The 22,506-nt window shown below is 40.5% G+C and overlaps 1 protein-coding gene across 3 annotated transcripts in view; it reads left to right on the top strand.

Moving 5' to 3' along the window:
* The first annotated feature begins 452 nt into the window (after positions 1-452).
* Positions 453-22,506, top strand: part of LOC109427676 (TOX high mobility group box family member 4-A) — a 370,265-nt gene continuing 348,211 nt past the window's right edge. The window contains exons 1-3 of one of the 3 annotated variants that reach the window (XM_062845690.1): positions 463-1,274; positions 9,588-10,079; positions 10,441-10,498. In XM_062845690.1, the coding sequence (XP_062701674.1) occupies positions 10,475-10,498 (24 nt within the window). In that variant the 5' untranslated portion in view covers positions 463-1,274; positions 9,588-10,079; positions 10,441-10,474. Of the gene's footprint in view, positions 1,275-9,587; positions 10,499-22,506 lie in introns of all 3 variants that reach the window. The other 2 variants (XM_062845691.1, XM_062845689.1) reach the window with 2 other exon arrangements.

The raw sequence follows: 22,506 nt of genomic DNA, 5'->3' as shown, positions 1-22,506 counted from the left end.
TGTGCACAGTATTGAGAAACGAACATCTATTTCGAAACGATTTGCCTTCGCCAACACAACGACGGCGACGACGACGTCGATCTCAAAGTTGGATCGAACTGCTGCTCTCAAATTTCCGTGCAAAGCATTAACAAGCCAAAGCAAGCAGAGCCAAGTGCTGCCTCTCGCGGCTCAGCCCCAGCATAGAAGGCACATGTAGTAGCTCGTAGCTCTATATAGGTTTCCATTTCTTGCTTGCACAAGAGCTATAGCTCGATTGTATGGCGATGGATGGATATCTGAGAGAGCATGAATCTCACATCTTTCTTGCGCGTTGTGTCTATCTGTCTGTATTAATGCACGGCGCACGGGGTGTTGTAGTAGGCTACGAGACCGTTCTTGAGGCACTTTGAGGCTTCTTCTATGTGTGCGAAGTAGCAGGCCATGGCGATGGCAGTCTTTCTACTGGTGTGTTCGTTTTATTTTGTTTAATATTTGTACAGATATATTTTTTCTTCATTCGGTCAGCGACCGTCGTTCGTGTAGTAACATAGTAGATCCGCGTATCGGCGTCCGATTTGCTTCCTCTATTTCGGAGGGCCGTTGTAGGAAACGTACGAAACCGTCCGTGTGTCCGCCGTGTGTATTTAGGATCCCACGAGAGCGCGGTGCAGTGTTTTTGCTCTCACGCGACCCCGGTGCATCCAGAATTGCATATGTGCTCCTCGGAGGACGAAAGCCTCCTTCCACGCGCGTGTGTCCTCGCGGCGCCGCGAGTTTTTGGTCGGGATAACTTCCAGGATTCCATCAGAGTTGGCGGAAAGTGAATGAGGCAGTAGTGCAACACGTTAATCAACTGTCAAAGCGGATGATGCAGTGCGCGCAGATCAATCAAATTTCATGACATACTTGGATTTCATCACGGTGCCAGTAGAATGTGAGAAAGTGACATAACTTGTTAGAAGAAAAGAAGGTTACAGCCAGTGCAGTGTTACAACAAAGTGGTGCTAAACAAATTTCACTTCAAATGCAGCAACAGCTATATTGACGGGTGGTATTTACTCCGAAGATCAATCGCAATACAGCGGCCTGGATTAAAAATATACGCATATGTAGAAGAACGTGAAGCGAATAATACATGCATGGCATATGTGTTGTGTATGGTAAACAGAAGTGGTGTAATCAAAGATAGATCGTTGAATAACAAATGAGGAGGAAAATACATACGAAATGATTGATGGAATGAGATTTAAGTGAATCATTTGTGTAACAGTGCATTGCAGTCTCTTGTGAAGGTGATTATCTATGATGAGGAAACATACAGTTAGAGTTTGTAATTCTGGAAGAAGGTTTGATTAAGGCAGAGCATGGTGGTGGTGTGGATCGACCGACAAGGCGTTGGCGAGAGGGGTGTGCTCCAGATGAAATGAGATCACAGTGCGTGCGGTGTGCTCCAATGGATTTTCGACGAAACCAATTACGATAATGGATTTAAAATCAGTTTAAAATAAAACAAGCGCATTTGGCAAAGATGCTTGCTTTTTTATGATCGAACTTTGTAAGACGGGGCCTTGATGGAACGAATAGCAGTGAGCTGGAATGGATTGCAAAGTAGCACGGAAGCTGATAAATGTCTACCATTGTGGCTGTTATAAATGAGACTTTTTATAACCGTTTGAATGCATTTGGGTAGTTTTCTTGAATCACATGATGGACAAAACCAGAACTGTTTTTTTACTAATTATTGTAATGAAGCTTAACAAATTGGGCTTTGACCATTACGAAAAACCAATAACGAGAAATAAAAATCTATTGCAGCCATCAGGTAGTGACTACTTTTAAACATTTTCTGAAACTTATGTTGTGACATAGGGTAAACGTCCCCTTAGCGGAGGTAGTCCCCAATGTGGTGATAGTGGCAATTAAGCACTATTTCTACCAAAAAGTTAGCAAACAACAATTTTAATAGATGCATTATACCTAATTGGTAAGATTAATTTAGTTTTGTGTTCAGGATTTGTCCAAAAACCTCTTTTCAATAATTATGTTCTTTATTTTTTTTTTTTGCTTCTTTGCTCCTGTGGTGAATTCAATGGGGTGCGCGACTATTGAACCAATGTAAAATTTTACCACCAAATATAGGACTAGTGTATCTGTAGTTGCCACCGATTAACGTTTCAGACTTTTTATTTTGTGGTATTTTTAATTTTACACAATTTTTCGACAACAAGGAGTTACTAATAGCACCACTGTTGATTCCCATAGAAATACTCAGGAAAACTTAATTTCTGCAAAGAATGCTTAAAACAAACATAAGGTATATCGGGGCAAGTTGAAACGGGTGGGGCGAAATGAAACAGCGAGTTAACATGATGTTTTCCATTGATGGTAAACAGCTTGAATGCCATAACACATAGTTTTTGATTCAAACAATCTTTCGGCGAATGAAAAATTTACAAATTGTATTGAAATCTATTTAAAAACTTCGCGTTTCAATTTGCCCCACCCGTTTCAACTTGCCTCGGTGTACCTTACTTGGAATAATATCTCCTGTTTGGATTCGATTATCTGGGGCCCAACTATCCGAGAATTCTTCCAGAACTCCATCCCAAACATTCCGCAGCAATTTTCCCAGAGGTTCGTTTTGGAACTCCCGGGATTTTTTTTCCAGGAATTTCTTATATGATTCCTTCTGGGATTCCCTCAAAAATTCTATCCAGAATTAGTCCATGAGGTGCTTTTGGGATTCCTACAGATTTTATTTTCCAGTTAGAGTTTTATCCTGGAATTGCTATCGGAGTCTCAGAGTTCCAGAAAGATTTCTGCAGATTTTTTTCTTCTAGAAATCCATCTTGGAATACATCCATGATTTCTCTTGGATTCCACCAATAGTTTGTGCTGGATTCTTTTCTAAATAATGATTGAAATTACTCCAGGATTTCCTCCTTGAATTACATACTTTAAGAGTTCCTTTTGTGTACTAAAAGAGTTGGTTCGTGGAATCTTTCGGAAGTAATTTCTTCCAGAAGACCTTAAGAATTTCCTTGTGTAAATCCTTTACGAGTTCCCTCGGGATTTATTTATGTGAATGTTCTAGGAATTCCCAGTTGGATTGGTTTTAATCTATATGGTCCAGATTTTTAGACCATTTCTTCCTCCGGGAGGCAGAAGGAAGTTCAATCCTAGGTCTTCGGAGTGAAGGCCATGCATTCTAACCATCACACCGGGTTTGCTCTTCCAGATGGAGTTTTGAAGGAATCCCCAGAAGGAATTTCGTGATGAAATTTATGGCAGAATCCCCAGAAAGAAATTTCTAGGAAAACCCCCAGATGAAATCTCTGCAGGAATCCCGAAGAAGTTTGTGGAGGAATCACCACGAGGAATTTTTTGAGTGCGGTTTATCTTTATCAGAGAGCTTTCCAGCCAGAGTCTGGTCCATCTTCGCTCTTACCGTAGCAATACCTAGGTGGAACTCCTGGTGGAGTAGCCAGAAAAGACTTCCTGAAGGAATCTCCAGCAGAAATTTCTTAAGGTATTCCCAGATGGCATTCCTCAAGGAATCTATAGATGGAGTCCCCAGAAGAAATTCTTGAAGGAATCTTCAGATGAAATTTCTCTAATAATTAATTTGAGGAATTCTTGGATTCGAAGGAGTTTCCGATATCTCCAGGTGGGTTTCCTGGATACGGGGATTTATTTAGAATTTCCTAAACGAATCCCCAGATTTTTTTGACGGATTCCTTTAAAAAACGTATGAAGAGCATTTTTAATTGATAGCAGTAGTAGATGGAGTCTCCAGTTAGCCTAGTGGTTAAGGCTATGGATAGCTAATTCGGAGATGTCGGGTTCGATTCCCGTTCCGGTCGGGAATTGACACACAATGTACAAATTCATGCAATGGCAGGCAAAGAAAGTGCTTCAATTAATAACTGGGGAAGTGCTCTAAGAACACTAAGTTTAAAAGAGGCAGGCTAAGCTCCATAGGCGCCATTGCCAACTAAGGGGGGGGGGGGGTGGGTCAAGCATGATTTTGCCCCCACCCCCAATATTTGACGATTTTTCGATTTTCCCATACTAAAAATGAGAAAACCCAGACTTTGCCCCCTACCCCCATAAATTTGACCAAGTTGGCGCGTCTGCTAAGCTCCAATGCGAACGTCGAGCCAGAAAGAAGAAGAAGAAGTAGTGGTTGATACGATAAACTCTATACTCTCAAAGGTGAATTCCGAACTGACTGCGTCTGACGCCGTCAAAGACCCCGCGATGCTTAGAGAAATATCTTTATATTACTAAGAAGCTCTAAATGTAACAATTGAAGAGACCTTTGAAAAAAATACTTGGATGTTTGCAAATGCTTGGAGAAAATTTGGAGAAATCTGAAAGGAACTTAAGACGCTCTCAAAAAACAAATGAAGATCTGTCTTAAGCAACTCTCAATGAAAAAATCTAATACACTTTTAACAAATTCTCGCCGAACTACCAACGGTGTTCCTTAAAAAAAACATGCAGAAATTCCTTGAGGAATTCTCAACACTAGTTAAGCCTTATGTGGCCGACAGGGAACCCGGGTACCCAGCATTCATTTAAAACACATGGTGTAGAAAACAGCAAAAAGTTTTTCGGACACATAACGGTTAAATGTTTTTCCATGAATTCTTAGATATAACACTATAACCAAACCTTGAAAAACTCCTAAGAAAATGTGTAAGCGATTGAATAAAACACATCCATAGCACTTTTTTTGATAATTTCTTAAGGAATTTGAAACCAATTTGGTAAAATTCTTAGAAAGTTGTTTACTGGGTTTTACATTACAATGCGCATTCGATAATATTCTTATACACAGTGAAAATAACTGGATAAGTTCCTGTGCAAAAAAGTTCCTGAAAAAATACTAAAACAAATATTAATAAGAAAACACTCCTAGGAAAATTCCAGAAAAAAAGTCATTACGGATCCCTCGGAGGATAACCTGATCTCGAAATGTTCAGAGAGCAGAAAAATGATCACTAGAAAAAAATGAAACTAGAAATAACTGATTTGCTTTTGGTTCAACTCTGTGAATGTATTTCTGAAAAATTGTGCAGACATGTTGGAGACAAATAACCGTGGAACACAATTAAAATTTGACAAAAACCTTTGGAAATATCCCAAAATGAACCTCATGAGAATGAAGGAATATCCCAAGTGATTTATGTAGAAACCTCAAGTGAAATGTCTGCATAAATCCATTGAGAAACTTCTCATGGAATCCCTATTGCAATCTCCGAAGTAATCCCTAGAGGAACTCCGGGAAAAACCCTGGAGTAATGTATCACTAAAATACAGGGGATGCGACACCAGGGATGGAATTGCTCTCATCGCGAGTGAAAACTCAACAAACTGCTTACTCACGGCACCGAGAGTAAGCCGCGTGTGAGTTCATTCGCACCCGCCTGCTTCATGAGTAAAAAGCAAAACAAAAACACTCATGAGTTTTTATTCGCGAAGAACTAGTGGAGTTGCAGGAAGTGCGTTTCAACGCAATTTTTACAGCAAAACAAGTAATTATCCATCAGAAAGTATGCTTTTGTGTTTCATACTTCCTAAGAACTTTCAGCCGTGTAAATGTATTTTCATGAAACTGAAAAATGTTCAGAGCGGCTTCGCGAATCAAAGACGAGTGCGTACCAGCTTCGTTAGCTCGCGAGTGAAGAAGCGTGAATACTTTCAGGCCTCTGTTGTTCACGATCACGAGTAAGTCTGCTTTGCGTTTGTGTCTGCTCAGCTGCAATCCTCACTACTTTCCATCCCTGAGCGACACTAGTTTTGCCAAGCCGAAAAACCTAAAAAAAAGCTTAAAAAGCCCAAAAAAGTCGCTAAAAACCGGCAAAAGTTTTGCAGGTTTTACCGGGTTTTTCGAATTTTTTTGGGGTTTTTTGGCTTGGCAAAACTAGTGTCGCTCCCCCCGCTAAAATAACTACAACGGCCGCTATGGAATGAACAGATAGCGCCACCGTAGCTTTGTGTGTTTGAGACATAACTCGACTGCTGTCACAATATTACTGTCCATATACAGTGGCACCTTTGTTTACATGTGGTGAATGCTTGAAACGTTTGCTTCATTGATCCATTCCTGGAAGAATTATTATTGTAATCACTTGAAAACTCCCTGGTTTGTATTCGAGATAAAATTCCTGAAAAAAAAATCCACGGAGAAATTTCTGAAGAAAGTTCTAGGGATCCCAGCAGGCTTGGAAAATGCTAGCACGAATTCCAGGAAATTTCCCAGCGAGGGATTCTAGAAGAGTTATTAAAGGAATTCCGAAAGAAATCAAAACAGATATTTTTTACGCCTCGAGAATTCCTGAGAAAATGACTGGTGGGATCCTTCGATTTTATTTAATGAAATCCCTGAGCTACCCTGGTGAAGTCGGCCTTGGACTGAATCCCAGTAAGAATGCCAGAAGAAGTCCTAAGAGGAAATTCTGAAAGTGGCCGTAGTGAAATCCCTAGGTAAATTCCTGGGTAAATCCACGGAATAAATCTAGGAGGAACTATTAAAAAAGCCCTCACACAATTTTTTGAATATAGAAAAGTTTCTGTTGAAAATGCAGGGAAAAATCCTGCAGGAGTTTGTGGACCAATCCCGGCAGAAGTTTTTTGGGGAAATTGAAAAAAAAAAACTTCTGGAGGCACTACAGAGTGGAACAATTCTTAGGGATATATCGAAGGGATTCCTGGTGGAAAACTAGTAGAAATTCCTGGCAGAATCCCAGCATAATTTGATGGAGTAATTACAGCAATCATTTCTGGAGAAATCCCTTTATGAATTCCGATTTCTAACAGTAATTTGTGGGCCCATATAGCCGAGGCGGTAAACGCACGGGTATTCAGCATCACCATGCTGAGGGTGACGGGTTCGATTCCCGGTCGGTCCAGGATCTTTTCGTAAAGGATACTTCCTTGACTTCCTTGGGCATAGAGTATCTTCGTGCCTGCCACACGATATACACATGCAAAATGGTCATTGGCAGAGGAAGCTCTCAGTTAATAACTGTGGAAGTGCTCATAGAACACTAAGCGGAGAAGCAGGCTTGGTCCCAATGAGGACGTTACGCCAAGAAGAGAGAGAGAACAGTAATTTCTCGAGCAATCCTAAGAAGAATTTATGGTGAAATCACAAGAAAAAACCCGGCGAAATATCTCTGGAAGAAATCTGGGAGAAATCCCTTGAAGAATCCAGAACTTGTAGACTCCTGCAGACAGCAGGAAATCTATCGTATTAACCTCAGCATAAATTCTTGAAAAAATCCCAGCAAGGGACCGTTTATGAACCACGTAGACCGAATTTGGGACGGTTCCCATTCCCTTCGTAGACTTTCATTTATACCAAAATTCGAAAATTGGTATGGAACGTAAACTTTAGTCAATCGAGATAGACAAAATCGGATCACCACCTTATTCTCAGAATTCCCAAGGTAAAACAATAAAACAACAATCATTGAGACTTAATCTTTTATCTCATTCATCAGGCGTTTTTTGTGGTCTAAGTATTTCAATCCCACGATAACTCAGAAAGTGCATGTCTTGTAAGAATTTGGCAAGTTATCAAGTTATCACCGCCTACTACTTCAACACTTCCTCTCAATCGTTAGATCATGTAGCTGCAGCGGCAACGATTTAACGAAACGTCGGTTCACGGAAGTTGCTGTTGGATCCCTCCAGTATGTTCGATGAAGCCGTTATGCGTTGCGAACCTCGGAAAGGACTTGCTGATCACAACAAACCTTGTCAATCCAGGAATTGCTTGTTGATTGTGAGCAACTTAAGGATTCCTTTGCACCTGCATATTCTTCTTCTAGCATCTCTTTCGGTTTAGGTTTCTCTCCAATCCGATACCAATTCTCCATGTCATTTCTCTGCTATCCGCCCGTGTCGACAACATCGTGTGCCGCATGGAATGATGGTGTATCTGAAGAATAAGAGAAACCAGCAGCAGAGGGTATTCTGAATCTAGTTGAACAATTCGGGAACTTACCTAGAGGCACGCGCTCCCGTTCGCTATGCCTCGTGTTTGCCTCCAAGCAGTCATCACGTTTTTTTCTGCGAAGGGAACACCTTAGAGGTTTCTTCTTGGGATACATCTTTCTTCCACCTTTCCAATTGATCCATCTCATTGATTTCTTCAATGGAATTTTCACCAGGGTCTTCAATATCGCGTTCTCGAAGAATTTTTGGAATTTCTGCTTACCCCTCTGAATCAGTTGGTGTTTTCCGCTCTTCAAAATTTCTCCTATTTTGAGGCCGATGCTTCACCAATTACTTCATCGGTGAGCTTGAACTGCGCACGTCGTCCAGAGAATAATAGGTCGATACCGGCTTGCGCTAACTTCCTTACTGATAACAGGTTCACTCGCAATTCCGAAACGACGATCACATTCTTCGTACGAAATTCAACGCATTTTCTTGATACGCCGCCATACGAGTTGTCATGAACGTAACTCCCTTTCTATTCGTCGCTGAATAACTCTCACAGTCTTCAGATTCGTCCCAGCGGCAATCCTTCTTCATATGCCCTGACCTTCCGCAACCATGGCACCTACCAGCAAATTTCTTTGGCTACCGCTTCATCCAACCTCCGAGAAAAGCCGTACCAACGTTCTCTCTTGCCGATCCATCCGCTTCGCTTCTCCGGCCAACAGCCGCTGCTTCACCACTTCCAACGATAGATCTTTTTCAGCAAGGTTTTCCAGGGCCGTTACCAAAGCGTCGTAGCTATCCGGCAAAGTAAAAATAACTGCGCTACCAAATCATTTTCTTCGACTTTGCCACCCGCAGACTTCAGCTGTCGAACGAGATTATCAAATGCTTGAATGTGGCTTCGCATAAACGAACCTTCTCTCATTCGTAATCTTGCCAACTGCTTCCTTAACAGGGTCTGACTGGATACGGAACGTTTAGCAGTACCGACGAGACTTCTGCCGCATCCAGAAACAGCTTGACCCGATAACCCCAGTTTTAATAATTGGGTCCGGTCAGCTGCGGAGCCCCTTCTTTTCCAGTGGAGCCCATAACCTCTATTGGAAGTTCGGGGGCTGGGTTGACAGTGAGGACTCAGTATTAACGAAAAGAACACAGAATGTTTTATTAAAACGACTGCTTCGCAGGAGAGCCTGATTGGGAATGACTTAGCTTTCTACAATGGAGCACTGCACTGTTTTGATTTTGTATGAGATTTTGACGTTTCTTGGCCTTGTTGTTTTCAAAATTCCTGGAAGAGTGAAAGAGAGGAGAGAATTTCGTGCAGTGCCCTATGATCGTACAAGTCAAGTTATCACAGCCTACTACTTCAACAATAAGCCATGCTGATTAAAGCACCTTTAAATCTACCAAAGCACCTTTAAATCTACCAAATCTCAATTGTATTATTGCTGCCAACTTAATGAACCGATGAAACAGGCAGTTCCGTTAATTGATTCTTCCCGTTCGTTTAACAGCTATTAGAGAATTCCACACACATGCTAGCCTTCTTCAAATTTAGCTTAAACTACAGACAGAATGCGAACAAGCAGCAAACCGAACACCACGAACTAATGAAAACCGTTAATTTTTTCTCTCACTTCCAGATACTCCAGTTTCTTGCAACAGACTTACCTCCGGATTTACCATACGGAAAGTGAAATTTTAGTCAACAGCAACGCCGCAGACCCGTTGTCTAATTGTTCTACTTACCACCTCGTGTAGTGAACCTTCCCACTCACTCCAACGCAGCAATCAGTAGTGGTACTATATTTGTCAGTAGTGTGCAGTGCTGCAGCAGCTTCCGAAAGTGGTTCACGAAAACAGCTGAAAATAAAAGAAATCAAAATTAACCTAGAATAATAAAGTGACGTGCCAAACACGACCGGTAACACGAGCCCGCTCGGTGCGCGAGAGAAGAAAAAAAAGCAAAGTGAGAAAAAAGTTTTCGAAACAGCAAAAAAAAAGGAGGAAAAATATCGCCGCTCTTCCTGGTTTGTGCAACGCGGCGACAGAGTGCAGCGGCGCTTCCTCTCCTCGCTCTGTGTGGTGACTTCAACGCTAGTGTTGAAAGTTAATCGTGCATAAAAAGAAAATAAGTAATTATCCTTTTAAATAAGAAAATTGAGGCGCAAAAAAGGAGAGGAGAGAAGAGCACACCGACGGAGGAAAGGAAAAAGAAAAGATGCTCATCCAAGTTGAAAATTGGGAAACAGAGAAGAAGAAAATAATCGATGTGCTACAATTATAAGTGAGATAATTCCGTTGTTTTCTTTCTCTTGTATTTCCTCTTCTGCCTGCCTGGCTGCCCGCCTGCTTGGATCCACCACCGATCTCTCGGTGTCTATCGGTGGCACGCCAACAACAACAACAAACTGCTCCATCGTTTCGGTTGTCGTACGTAACCACCACCGGAGGGTTTTAATTTTTTTTTCTGTGTGCCGTTACTATGGAGACTAGTTATAACAGTGGAACCGGAGAATTCGACGTAAATATGTTCGATCAGTACATTTACAAGGTGAGTGTTGTTGTTTATGGGTTGCCTTCCATTCATTCATGCTTGTCGTTTTCCGGGGTGTGTAACTTATGTCATTCGGCTTGCCGATATCGGACCGGAGCATAATTGGGAACAAGGTAGAGTTGATGGTAGCTAGCTAGTAGCTACATATCTCCATAACGGCGTGCTCAACAAAGGCAAATGCTGATTGGTCATGAATTGGAAAGGGTAGTTTGCTTTGAATCATTCGAAGAATTGCCTGTTAAGGAGGAATGATATGAGCGTGACAGCTACCAGTAATGTCAGCACAGGTGGTTTGCGTTGCGGCAACGTATCCACAGACAAACAGACGTAACACCTGGAACGATTTTCATAGAAATCCATCACCCAGTTCACACTATCATCACCTGGTGGAAAAGTTGCACGAATCACTGTGTTGTGCAATATCGTCAACAGAAGGCGCTAGTGTGAAACGTCAAACGCATAGCAAAACTATCCGCGCGCCTCTGGTTGTGAAAGCCACAACTATGAACATTTAAAATGATCGTTAAAAGCGTGGTCGATGGAAATTTCACAAGTGTTACGTCTGTTTGTCTGTGACGTATCCTTGGCTTAACGAAATTCGTTACAGCGGCGCTTGATATAAAGTATGTACATTTTAGTTGTATCATACACATGTTTTTAGGTTCAGCATTTCAATCATATATTTAGGTCAATATCTTTACATAGTTATGTTCACAATACTATGTACTACGCTACATATTTCGGTGGTTGACTGCTGCTTCACTCCAACCTTCGGAACGTCCTACACTCCGGATTTCTTGCGAACGCCATCTTTGCAAGGTTGCTAACCGACATTCTTGCAACATGCCCTGCTTACTCTTCCCTTTTAACTTTGGCAACTTTCTGGATGCTGGGTTCGTTGTAGACCGCAGCAAGCCCGTGGACCACCGATCTTATGATCGTCCTGTACATGGTATATTAGACCCGCCGGGCTTTTTTTGACCGCAGTTTCTTTTGGAGCACATAGTAGACATGACTTCCGCTGATGATGCCTCTTCGTCTTCCACAGCTAACGTTATTGTCAGCCGTTAACAAGGAACCAAGCTAAACGACTCCTCCAACACCTCCAAGGTATCCCCGTCTATCGTAATACTGCTGTCAATGCGTGTCCTGTTCCGCTCAGTTCCACCTACTAGCATGTATTTCGCTTTTGGTGCATTCAGTACCAGCCCAATCTCAGCTGCTTCGCGTTTCAGGCGGATGTAAGTAGTGCCTATGTTTTACAAAAGTTGGAAATGTTAGAAGTTCAAGTTTTAGCTTGAAAACCATCATACCAACATTTGAGGTCCAAAATTGTATGTGAACACAGAATACTTGATATGAGCAATATTTGGCTGTTAACATTTTCAACTTTTCCAAAAATTGGGACAGCCTAATATACAGCTCTGTTACCGTTCCAAATTTTCTGCCTATGATATCCAAGTCGCCAGCGCACAGACGTCCAATTTTGAGAAAAGCTGGCATAAATTCAATTTTCGAGCATGTATTCAATGGGTTTTTGGCTGTTCGAGCCCGTATGAAGTTGATCATCAATATTTACTTCTTTTCTCGATCAGCCTAGACAGCTGTGTAGTGTCAGTAGCGATTGTCTCAATTGGCTAAGAATAACAATACGGACCGCCTCTTCAATAACATTGTACGGACCGCGGCTTCATGCTTACCGTGCCTAGGAATGAATGACAAGGGGGGTCTTATAAAAACCTAATCGCAAACGGAGCCTGTGGAGTACCAGGGCGTCCTCTACAGTATGTTGCCCTTACTGCGCTAACCGGAGCAATGGTGCAGTGGATCTTCGAGACAATCGGCTGCCCTTCTTTAGTCTCACTTGATACTAAATAAGGGCGAGATTATGATGTGTGTATTCTGTGTATACTCGCCTTTGGCGTTTTCCAATCGATACCGATTTGGTTTTGTTGCTGCTGTTCTTTGTTGTGCTGTTGTTGCGAAGAGTTTAAACATGTCTAGTTTGGGTAGTGGCTACGGTTAGGATAGCTCAGATCAATCTTCAGCATAAAAGAACAGCACCAATCAATCTTTGCAGACTTATGCAAAATGGTTCAGCCCAAGTGACCTTGGTCCAAGAACCTTACTTCCAAAAGGAGAATTTCTATCTAGGGAACCTTGTGAACTTGATGTTTGCTACTTTCAGTATACATGAAATGGCAAACTCACGTGTCATGCCTCGAGCCTGTGTGCTTGTCAACAACGCAATAGTTGCTGCTTACTACACACATCTTTGAACTAACCATCAGAGGTATATGTGCTATCACAATTGATGTATCTGGAAATACGTCAATAGTTCGGTTTATTTGCCGCATGATGAACCATCCCCTACGGATGCATTCAAACAAATCATCGCATACTTTACTTCAAAAAGCCTTCCGCTAATTGTTGGCAGTGATGCTAATGCTCACCATATCATCTGGGGCGGCTCAGACATTAACTTGAGAGGCTCCAGTTTGATGGAGTACTTAAGTAGTACAGATATTGCATTACTTAACATGGGCAACCGCCCAACCTTCATGGTATCTGCTAGCGAGGAAGTGTTAGACATAACGCTTTGCTCTAGTAGAATTAGTCACGAGCTGACCAATTGGCATGTGTCAGATGAAGAATCTTTATCTGACCATCGCTACATCTTTTTTGAACAACAAACTGGTGTCTTTTTACTGATTTGATTGCGGTCAAATTTCATGGATACTCACCATCCATTGACACTCCAAGTGATTTAGATGATACCGTTGATACTACAACGACCTTTATCATGGAAGCTTTTGAAGAAGCATGCCCTCTACGGTCTGTGAAGATCACAAGAGGAACCCCTTGGTGGAACTCTGATCTGGCGAAACTCAGGAAACAATGTAGAAAGAGTTGGAACAGCCGACGTTCGGCTGGTTCGGAGGCTTGCAGGTCGGCTCGCAAGGCCTACGGGAAAGCTCTCCGGTCTGCTGAACGATCCGGCTGGAAAAACCTTTGTACAAATGTTTCCAGTTTGAGTGAAGTCAGTCGGTTAAATAAAATCCTGGCGAAATCTAAGGATTTCCGGGTGAACGAACTTCGTTTGCCAAATGGCGATCTGACTTCCTCTGATGAGGAAGTTCTGGAATGCTTATTCAGCACACACTTCCCTGGATGTGTGGATATTACATCTTCGGATGAACCTGATATCTTTTCTTGTAGTTACGATTCCCTGGCTTCGGCTCGAAGTATTGTAACCATAGCATCGATTGAGTGGGCACTTAATAGCTTTGCTCCTTTCAAATCTCCTGGGGCAGATGGGATTTATTTTATTTTGTTTCAGAAGAGATTTGATCAATTCAAGCATGTTTTGAAAAAAAAAATACTTGTTTGCAGTTTTGATACAGGATATATTCCCAAATCCTGGCGGGATATTACTGTGAAGTTTGTTCCGAAAGTGGGTCGTGCGTCGTATGAAGAAGCAAAGAGTTTCAGACCTATCAGTTTGACCTCTTTTCTTCTGAAATGCTTAGAACGCATTGTGGATCATCACATCCGTGATGTTCATCTGGCCAGCGTGCCTCTTCATGTGAACCAACATGCCTATCAATCTGGTAAGTCCACTGTGACTCTTTTACACAAGGTTGTTTACGATATCGAGAAAGCATTCGCTCAAAAGCAATCTTGTTTGGGTGTTATCTTAGATATCGAGGGGTCTTTGACAATGTGTCTTTCGGTGCCATATTACAAGCCGCACGGAGTCATGGTATATCTCCAATGATTTTCAATTGGATTCATCAAATGCTAAAAAACCGATATCTCTTCTCGATATTGCGTCTAGCAGGGATTAGGAAATTGAGTGTTTGCGGATGCCCTCAAGGGGGAGTCTTATCACCGCTTTTGTGGAATCTCGTAGCAGATACGCTATTGAGGCAACTTAATAATAGTGGTTTTCCTACTTATGGTTTTGTCGACGACTATCTAGTATTGTTAGTTGGTATGTGTATCACCACCCTTTTCGACCTGATGCAAAGCGCCCTTCAGGTAGTTGAGGGTTGATGTCGCCAATATGGCCTTTCAGTTAATCCGAGTAAAACATCTATTGTTCTTTTTACTAAAAGGCGAAACCGTAATGGCGTTCCACCTTTGCGTCTCTTTGATTGCAAAATCGATGTGACAGAACAGGTAAAGTACGTTGGAGTTATTCTTGATTCCAAGCTTTCCTGGACACCTCACATTGAGTTCAGAATCAAGAAGCTTGTATGGCCTTCGGGCAATGCCGGCGAACCTTTGGTACAACTTGGCGTCTCAAACCCAAGTATATCAAATGGATCTACACAACTGTTGTTCGGCCAATATTGGTCTATGGATGTCTTGTGTGGTGGCAAAAGGGCGAAATGAGATCAATCCAACCAAAGTTAGGCCATCTGCAAAGGATGTGCTTAATGGCGATGTCTGGAGCGTTCTCTTCAACTCCCACGGCAGCGCTCGAAGTTCTCTTTGACGTTGCTCCACTACACATTCATCTCAAACAAGAATCACTTTCTTGCACTTACCGTCTACGGGTACTCGGTCTACTAGAGGAAACTCCTGTGAACCGCACATCAACACACACTTCGTTGTTTCCACTTTTGATGAATTGGGACAAAATTGTCCTTGCTCCAAGTGATCTTACAATTGCTTGTAAATTTCCATATAGGAAATTTTCCACGAAATTCCCTTCCCGGGAAGAGTGGACATCTAATTATCTGGAGAGAAGCATTTCAGAAAGCATCGTATGTTACACTGATGGCTCCCTTCTCGAAGGTCGAGCAGGTGCTGGTGTTTATTCTTGTGAGCTAAGGCTGTATCTGTTTAGTAGACACTGCAAGGTAGCCCTCCTTGTGCTAAAGAAACAAGAGAAGGATTCCTAGATCTAACGAATATATCCGGCAAGTTGGCGAGACCGATAAGATGGGGCAAATTCCATGTCAACGCGGATGAATCTTGAAGTTAAAATCCGTCGAGAAATTCCTCTATAAAGATTTTACCAGGCTTCGGTTAGAGTTTATTTTTGGAACTTCTTTAGAAATAAATATTGGAATGCCTTTCAACATTTCTCACTAGATTCTTTCCACATGTTTTCCTGGTACTTCTTTTTGAATTTCTCCCAGAGACTCTTCCGGATTCCAATTGGTATTTTTCCAAAGCCTAAAATAATTCTTCCCGGGATTCTTCCTTGAGAATCTTCCACACGGAGACAAATTTCGTTCGTTTGAAAAAAAAATATTCATGTTTATTCGGTAAACTGATAAAACGTTTGAATCTAAAATTTTAATTTTTAAAACCAACTCAATTGCACATTTATTTATTTCTACAACACCCATTGAGGAGCTCCCCATTCTGCCGTCGAGAACATAAACAAAACTCACAAGTTCCAGCTGCAACATCAAACAAGATTTCCTCCTGAAAAAAGGCAAGTTTCACCGAAAGTCTACATGAAATCCCGTTGTTTTCGGGAGCATATGTTATCTAATAGATGTATACATAGATGTTGGCATTGAAAGTACTTCATGGGAGGTGGGTTTTCCAGCGAAAGCAATGACTTTATAAGCTTAATGGGAAAACAAATATTTCCATAGGGCCGACCCGCCACAAAAAAAAACAAAAATATTTACATTTATTTCTAACATCATCTGTCAGAAGATGCATTTTTGTTTAAAACATGGATTGCATTTGCTTCAAATGTAACGTTCGATTTGCTCCAAACAGTTTTATGTTTGTTGCCTGAACAAGTTGACAATTTATTCGAATTTATCACAAACATTTTTGATTTTAACATAGTTTTTTCTGCGTGCAGGGTTCCTGAATTCCAATCGATTTCTACTGGAATTTCTCACAACAATTCTAAAGAATTTTATTGGTAGGGGTTTCCGGTATTACTCTCAGAGTCCATCGTGGTACTTTTCTCGGAGTTCTTTGTGCGTTTTTCCCGAAGAAAGTTTCATGGAATTTCTTCTTGGAATGTCTACTAGAATTTCTCTAATTGATTGATTGATTTATCTTTATTTGAGAGACTTTCAGCCCTTGGCTGGTTCGTCTCTGAATTTCTCTAAGGATTTCTCAAAGAGTTTTTTATGAATTTCCTACTAGAGTTCCTCCAGGAATTTCTTGCGAACTTTCTCCTGTAATTTCTTCAAGAAATTCCCAAAAGTTTTCTTCTAGAGTTTCTCCCGGAATTTCTACAGGAGTTTCTGCCGGAATATGTCCTAAAGGTTCTCGCGGAATTTTTTTTTGAAGTTATTCTGGACAACCACCAAGGGAAAACTCTAGATGAACTTTCGATACATTTTTAAAGGATGTTCAGGAGGAATCCAGTAAAAAGCTCTGGAAACAAATCGATAAACAAAAGTCCCGAAAATCTTGGAATGAACTTTTTATGAGAGCAAATACTATAATAACCTCTGAATGGAAACTTGGAGAACTGGATAGGGACAGAAAAAAAAAACTTTGGCAAACCTTCAGCAAACAATGTAACAAATTCAAGGAATCACTCAGAGAAAGAATTCTATGAGAAACTGCGAAGTTACTGTAGACCGTCAAGGAATAATCCAAAAGAGAGTTTAAGGAAGAATTTTGAAAAAAATTTGTGCAAAATGCTCAAATAATTTCTTAACAAATTCTTGAAGGAATTCCATATCTTTGAAATAGGTCTTGAATTGGTATCGTGTTTTCCAGTTTGCCGTAGAATACAATACATCTAAGTCCAGTTTCAAAACTTTGTAAGATATTTGAAAGTCATATGGTCTGTGAAATTACTGATGCACTCCTGAATGTTTTTTCATGATTTGGAGAGCTGAGTGTTGAAGATGTAGGTAATATCGAAAAAGTTTTGGGCAAAAAAGTTTGTAGAAGAATTCTGCGATTTGGTGGAATTTCTTGGATAATAATTTTTGCGCATTTTCCGTCAAAATGTTTTTCTTTGTGATAATTTTTGAGGATTTTTCTGCGTTGTTTTCGAAAAAAAAAATATAAAATTTTCTCTTATTTTTAAATTATGCAGTTTCAAAATTTCTCCTGGGAAAACCTGGAAAACTCAAGAAATTTTATATTCTCCTATGATTAGCCACCACTAAAATGGTCAGGTTTTTTTTTTAATTCAACTGCATGTATTACATGGAAAGAGATTTTGAAAAGTAAAATGAACCAAACAATATCCTTAAACAAAATTTATCTTGTGTTCATTATGTTTACCTAATGTTACTCACAAGCGAAAAGCAGAACCTTGTCTTGAAAGTATTTTTTTTATAACAACTACATTTCATCCACGCTTGCTAACAACATAAAAGAAACGAATTGATCCCGATTATCGATGCTGTTCCGGCACCATTAAAGAACTGAGGAACAAAAGCATTGAATTGTAGGAAACAAGTCCGATAAAATCAGTGAAACAAGCTAACGTTAAATTGACATTAATTCCGTTCGCTTTGTTTCATTCGTTCCGTCGTTTTCCCCTCTGTTTCCACTCTTCGGAACGGTCCTCCAAACCGGGCTGGAAAACGATGTTTACAAAACAACATGGTGATTATGAATTCCATTGAATTATATGCAGTTTATTTTATTTAGTTTTCTTCCCTCATTTCACTTCGTTCAACTATTGTGGTAGTTGTTTCCGAGCCCCGGTGCTCAGTGTTGTTAAGCAAGCACTCCTCATCCGTTTCGTTGCTTGCTCTCTTCTAGTCTATTTATTGGACTACCCTAGTTGGTCTTCCTCTTGAACCATCTCACATCTTCAGCATGGTATTTATTTTCATTACTGTTTTAGAGTCACGATTTTACAATTAGCATATTTATCTGGAAAAATAATTGATTTATCTCTCTTTTTCCTTCCTTTCGACCTGCTCAAGTGCTTTCGGTGCACGTAGCTTCCTCTCCTCTTTCTAAACTCATATGGTGCTAAAGTGCATCATTACACCTTCTCACGAGATGGGAGAAGGGGTCTCGAACTGGCTTTCTTTCTTTTCACCGGGAAGCTTTTTATGCTAAACAAAACGATAAAAAACACGACACAACAACGACAAAAAAGAAAAAGCTGTTTACACATAACCTGTTTAACTGCATTCTTTTTCGAAACTAGAGAAATATAAAGAAGAATGATAACCGTAATGCTTAACTGTGTTTGGCCCGGGGCTGGCTTATTGCTGAATTAAATGCGATGCGGAATATAAATAACAGAAACATAAATGGCAGCAAAGGAGGAAATAAAAAAGAAAAACGATCCATGCGAATGGATTTAACTGCATTTTGAAACAATTCACTAGCTGCTAAACGAGATTGGCCCCAAATTGTCTGCGGCTGGGGCTTGATGAATATGGGATTTGGCCGAGTTGCAAAACGGATATAATCGGTCGTGTGAAAAGAAAATTGATGAACCACTACACAAAACTAACTGTGGACGTGGTATTTGTATTTCTTGCCGAACTATTATATTGGTCGCAATATCTGGTTGAATGAATGGGGGATCATTATCGAGCAGATTCGTTTGAAGTGGGTATTTATGATACGAATGTAGTTGATTGCTTGGTAATTTGAATTTAACAATATAATGTTATTTAATTCGAGCTGTATAATAATTTCAATTATCTGATTGCATATAATTAATTGCAGGAAGTAGTTTGTTTTTGGGAATTGTGCGAAAAAGTATGGAAATAATACAAAAACTTAAATCAAAAAGTTTGACCTATGAATTTTAGGGGCTGTAAAAAAACTATGCCTCTTCAATTGGGGACTTCGAAGGTGATGATTTTGTTAGCGGTTTTCTGTAGGAAAGTGAAGGAGGTAAGATTTTTTGCTTTTTTCACTCATACGCTCATAAGAAATCCCCTAGGAAGAAAGAGTATTTCTCGGTTCATCAATCGAATTCTTCCCCACTAGGTGCCTAAATTCATATAAACTCGCTTAGATGCAGCGAAATATTCAGCTTTCTGAAGCGGACGAGAAAATGCATCATCAATATCTGTCCCTTTTCCATCTTGTCGGTCAATGCGCCTTCTTACACAGTAGTTTGCCCTTACTGTGCCCTTCTGAACCGGAGCAATAGCATAGTAGACCTTGTGTTTCTCCGAGACAATCAGCTGCCCTTCTTCTTGAGGCTGCAGGCTGAATAAGGGCGGAATTGAAGATGTCATTGATTAGTTTAAATTGTCACCTATATGGTTTCGCATTATATAATTTACAGTGTACTCTGTGTATCCTCACCTTTGGCGTCTTCCGATCGATTCCGATCTGGTATTATTGCTGTTATTCTTTTTTTGCTGTAAGTATTTGTAAAGAGTTTAATATTGCCTAGTTGACATATTGGCTACAATTAGAATAGCCCAGATCAATCTTCAGCATAACATAACAGTAACGACCAGTTTTTGCAGGCATATAAAAAATGGTATAGCTCAAGTGTCTTTAGTCCAACAACCTTACTTTCGTAAGGGGAATTCCTATCTAGGAAACCCAGTGAACCCTGTGTTTGCTACTTTCAGTAAAATGAAATGGCAAACTCACGTGTCATACCTCGAGCATGTGTGCTTGTCAACTTCGCAATCGTTGCTACACTCATCTCTGAACTAACTACTAGAGATGCATGTGCTATCACAATCGATGTATCAGTTGGGAACCTCAACAGGGAATACTTTGGTGGAATATTTGAATAGTACAGCTATCTTAGATTACTTAACATAGGCAATCGGCCAACATCATGGTATCTGCTAGAGAGGAAGTGTTAGACTATGCGCTTTGCTCTAGCAGAATTTGTCACTAGATGCCTAATTTGCATGTGTCAGATGAAGAATCTTTATCTGATCATCGCTATACTCTAAAAGTGTTTAAAAACGACACTTGAATGTTACTTCAGAAACTTTGCGTTTCAGGAACCTCCGATCGACCAACTGGGATCTATTTACGGGTTTGGTTGCGGCCAAACTTCTTGCATTCTCATCATCCATTGACACTCTGAGTGATTTATATGATGCCGTTGATTCTACAACGGCCTGCCCTCTGCGGTTTGTGAAGACCACAAGAGGAGCCCCTTGGTGAAACACTGATCTGGCAAAGCTCAGGAAACAATGTAGAAAGACGACAGCACTGACGATGTTCTGTCTATGTCTGGTTTGGAGGCTTTCAGGTCGGCTCGCATCAAGGTTGACCAGGAAGCACGGTGATGGAACAAATTTCCCAAATGGAAGAGAATGTGCCTCTGGAGCCAACCTACTGATACCTGATACCTATTCGTTCAATATCAACTGATATTGAACTCCACACTGCATACCATAATGGCCATGATTTTGTGTTATAAATGTAAATTGTGGGCTTCGTGGCCGAGCGGTTAGCGGCGTCAGTCGTTTAGGTGTCTCGTAAGCCTCGGAGTGTGGGTTCGATTCCCGCTCCAGTCGGGGAAAACTTTTCGTCAAAACGGAAAATTCTCCACTGGGCCACTGGGTGTTATATGTGTTGTCCGTTGTCTAATGTTGTAATGTTCAGTATGTAGTGACCGAAAGGTCGAAGACGGTGTAATTGTCTTTTTTTTTTTTTAAATACAGCTTATATCCCTCATATAAGTATTTTATGAGGGATATAAGCTATATTTCCAGTAGAAAAATCAATTTCTATTGAGAATACAGAAACTTCCATCCCCAACCGTAGTTGCCCTCAATCCAATCAACATATTCCAGTTGTCGTACGGTTTAACCTAGAGCTCGTACCGAATTGTTTAAATTGCATCAGACTTACTCATTAGCCTAGGTATATACTTTTAACAAGGTTGCCATAAATAGCAAACACGCGCATAAATATTTAGGTCCCGTAAACGATTGCCAGCAGACAGAAAATAAAACAGAATATGAATACCACATAAGTATCGAACGGTGCACAGTGGGCAAAATCGACCCAAAAAACGGATCTTTTAACACCGCTGGTTTCGGTACGTGAAGTTGACCATTTCTGACGTAAAAAAATACGAGAAATCGATTGGTGCTAAATTCATTCACCGCACGGCACGGGAAGTGGTCCATTTTGCCCCATTTTGCCCTTTTTTCATACAATAAGAGAATCAAAATGTACTTTCAAACAACAAGCACAACTGGTCGGCGTTAAGTCAGACCGGACCATCTGTTTTTCAACGATCTCGAGACAAAATTTCTGCAAGAACTTGAGAAACCAAATATAGCACGTTTTTGTCTGAAATACTATTGTTCCTTTATGTAATGAAACATTTGCATCAAAATAATGAAGAAAAGTTCAAAGTTTTCGAATTCCTTTGCTTATCCTTGTCTGTCCAAAAAATCCCGTAGTCCACTCTGACCGAACGCCAGCCAACTGTAGATCGTTGAAAATAGCTGCAGATATAATTAGTGGTTCATAGCAATCATAAAAATACAATAAAGATCCTTTCAAGTGCTTATTTTGCCCCATATGCCCTAACAACGGCCGGAAATGCACACTTTTACCTAATTATGAATAGATTTTTAATGTAACTGGTTTGAAGTTGATTTTTTTTGGCATAAACAAAAAGCGCTAAATCTATTATCACATCACCAGAATCATCTTCGGGAGTTGTCCAATTTGCCCCATTTTGCCCCATTTTCATAGAAGGAGATTTAACATGTATTTATAAGAAACAGATACTGCTGAGGAACGTTAACATTAGTTTTAGGTGCAATTGGCAGCTAACAGTAATTATGCGCGTATATGAAAGATCTTTTCCCTATTTTACCCTTCATGCCCCAAAACCTGCTGGATAATACCATATTTTGTATGGTTTTGCAATGTCACTGATTGCAAAACAAATGAGATCATTTTTGATATATACGAATGCGGTTTATCGATTAATACTAAAATCATTCTCGGAATGGTACAAACAGCTGTCCATTTTACCCCCATTCGCCTTGCTTTTTTATGTAATGAATTATAAGCTGATATATAAATTCATTAAATTAATAAATTAGTTTCCCTCATTTTCATTGGTGCTGAAACCAACGTAA

The sequence above is a fragment of the Aedes albopictus genome, chromosome 1 (genome assembly GCF_035046485.1).
Source record: "Aedes albopictus strain Foshan chromosome 1, AalbF5, whole genome shotgun sequence".
Lineage (NCBI taxonomy): Eukaryota > Metazoa > Arthropoda > Insecta > Diptera > Culicidae > Aedes > Aedes albopictus.
This window is presented reverse-complemented; position numbering and strand designations above follow the sequence as displayed.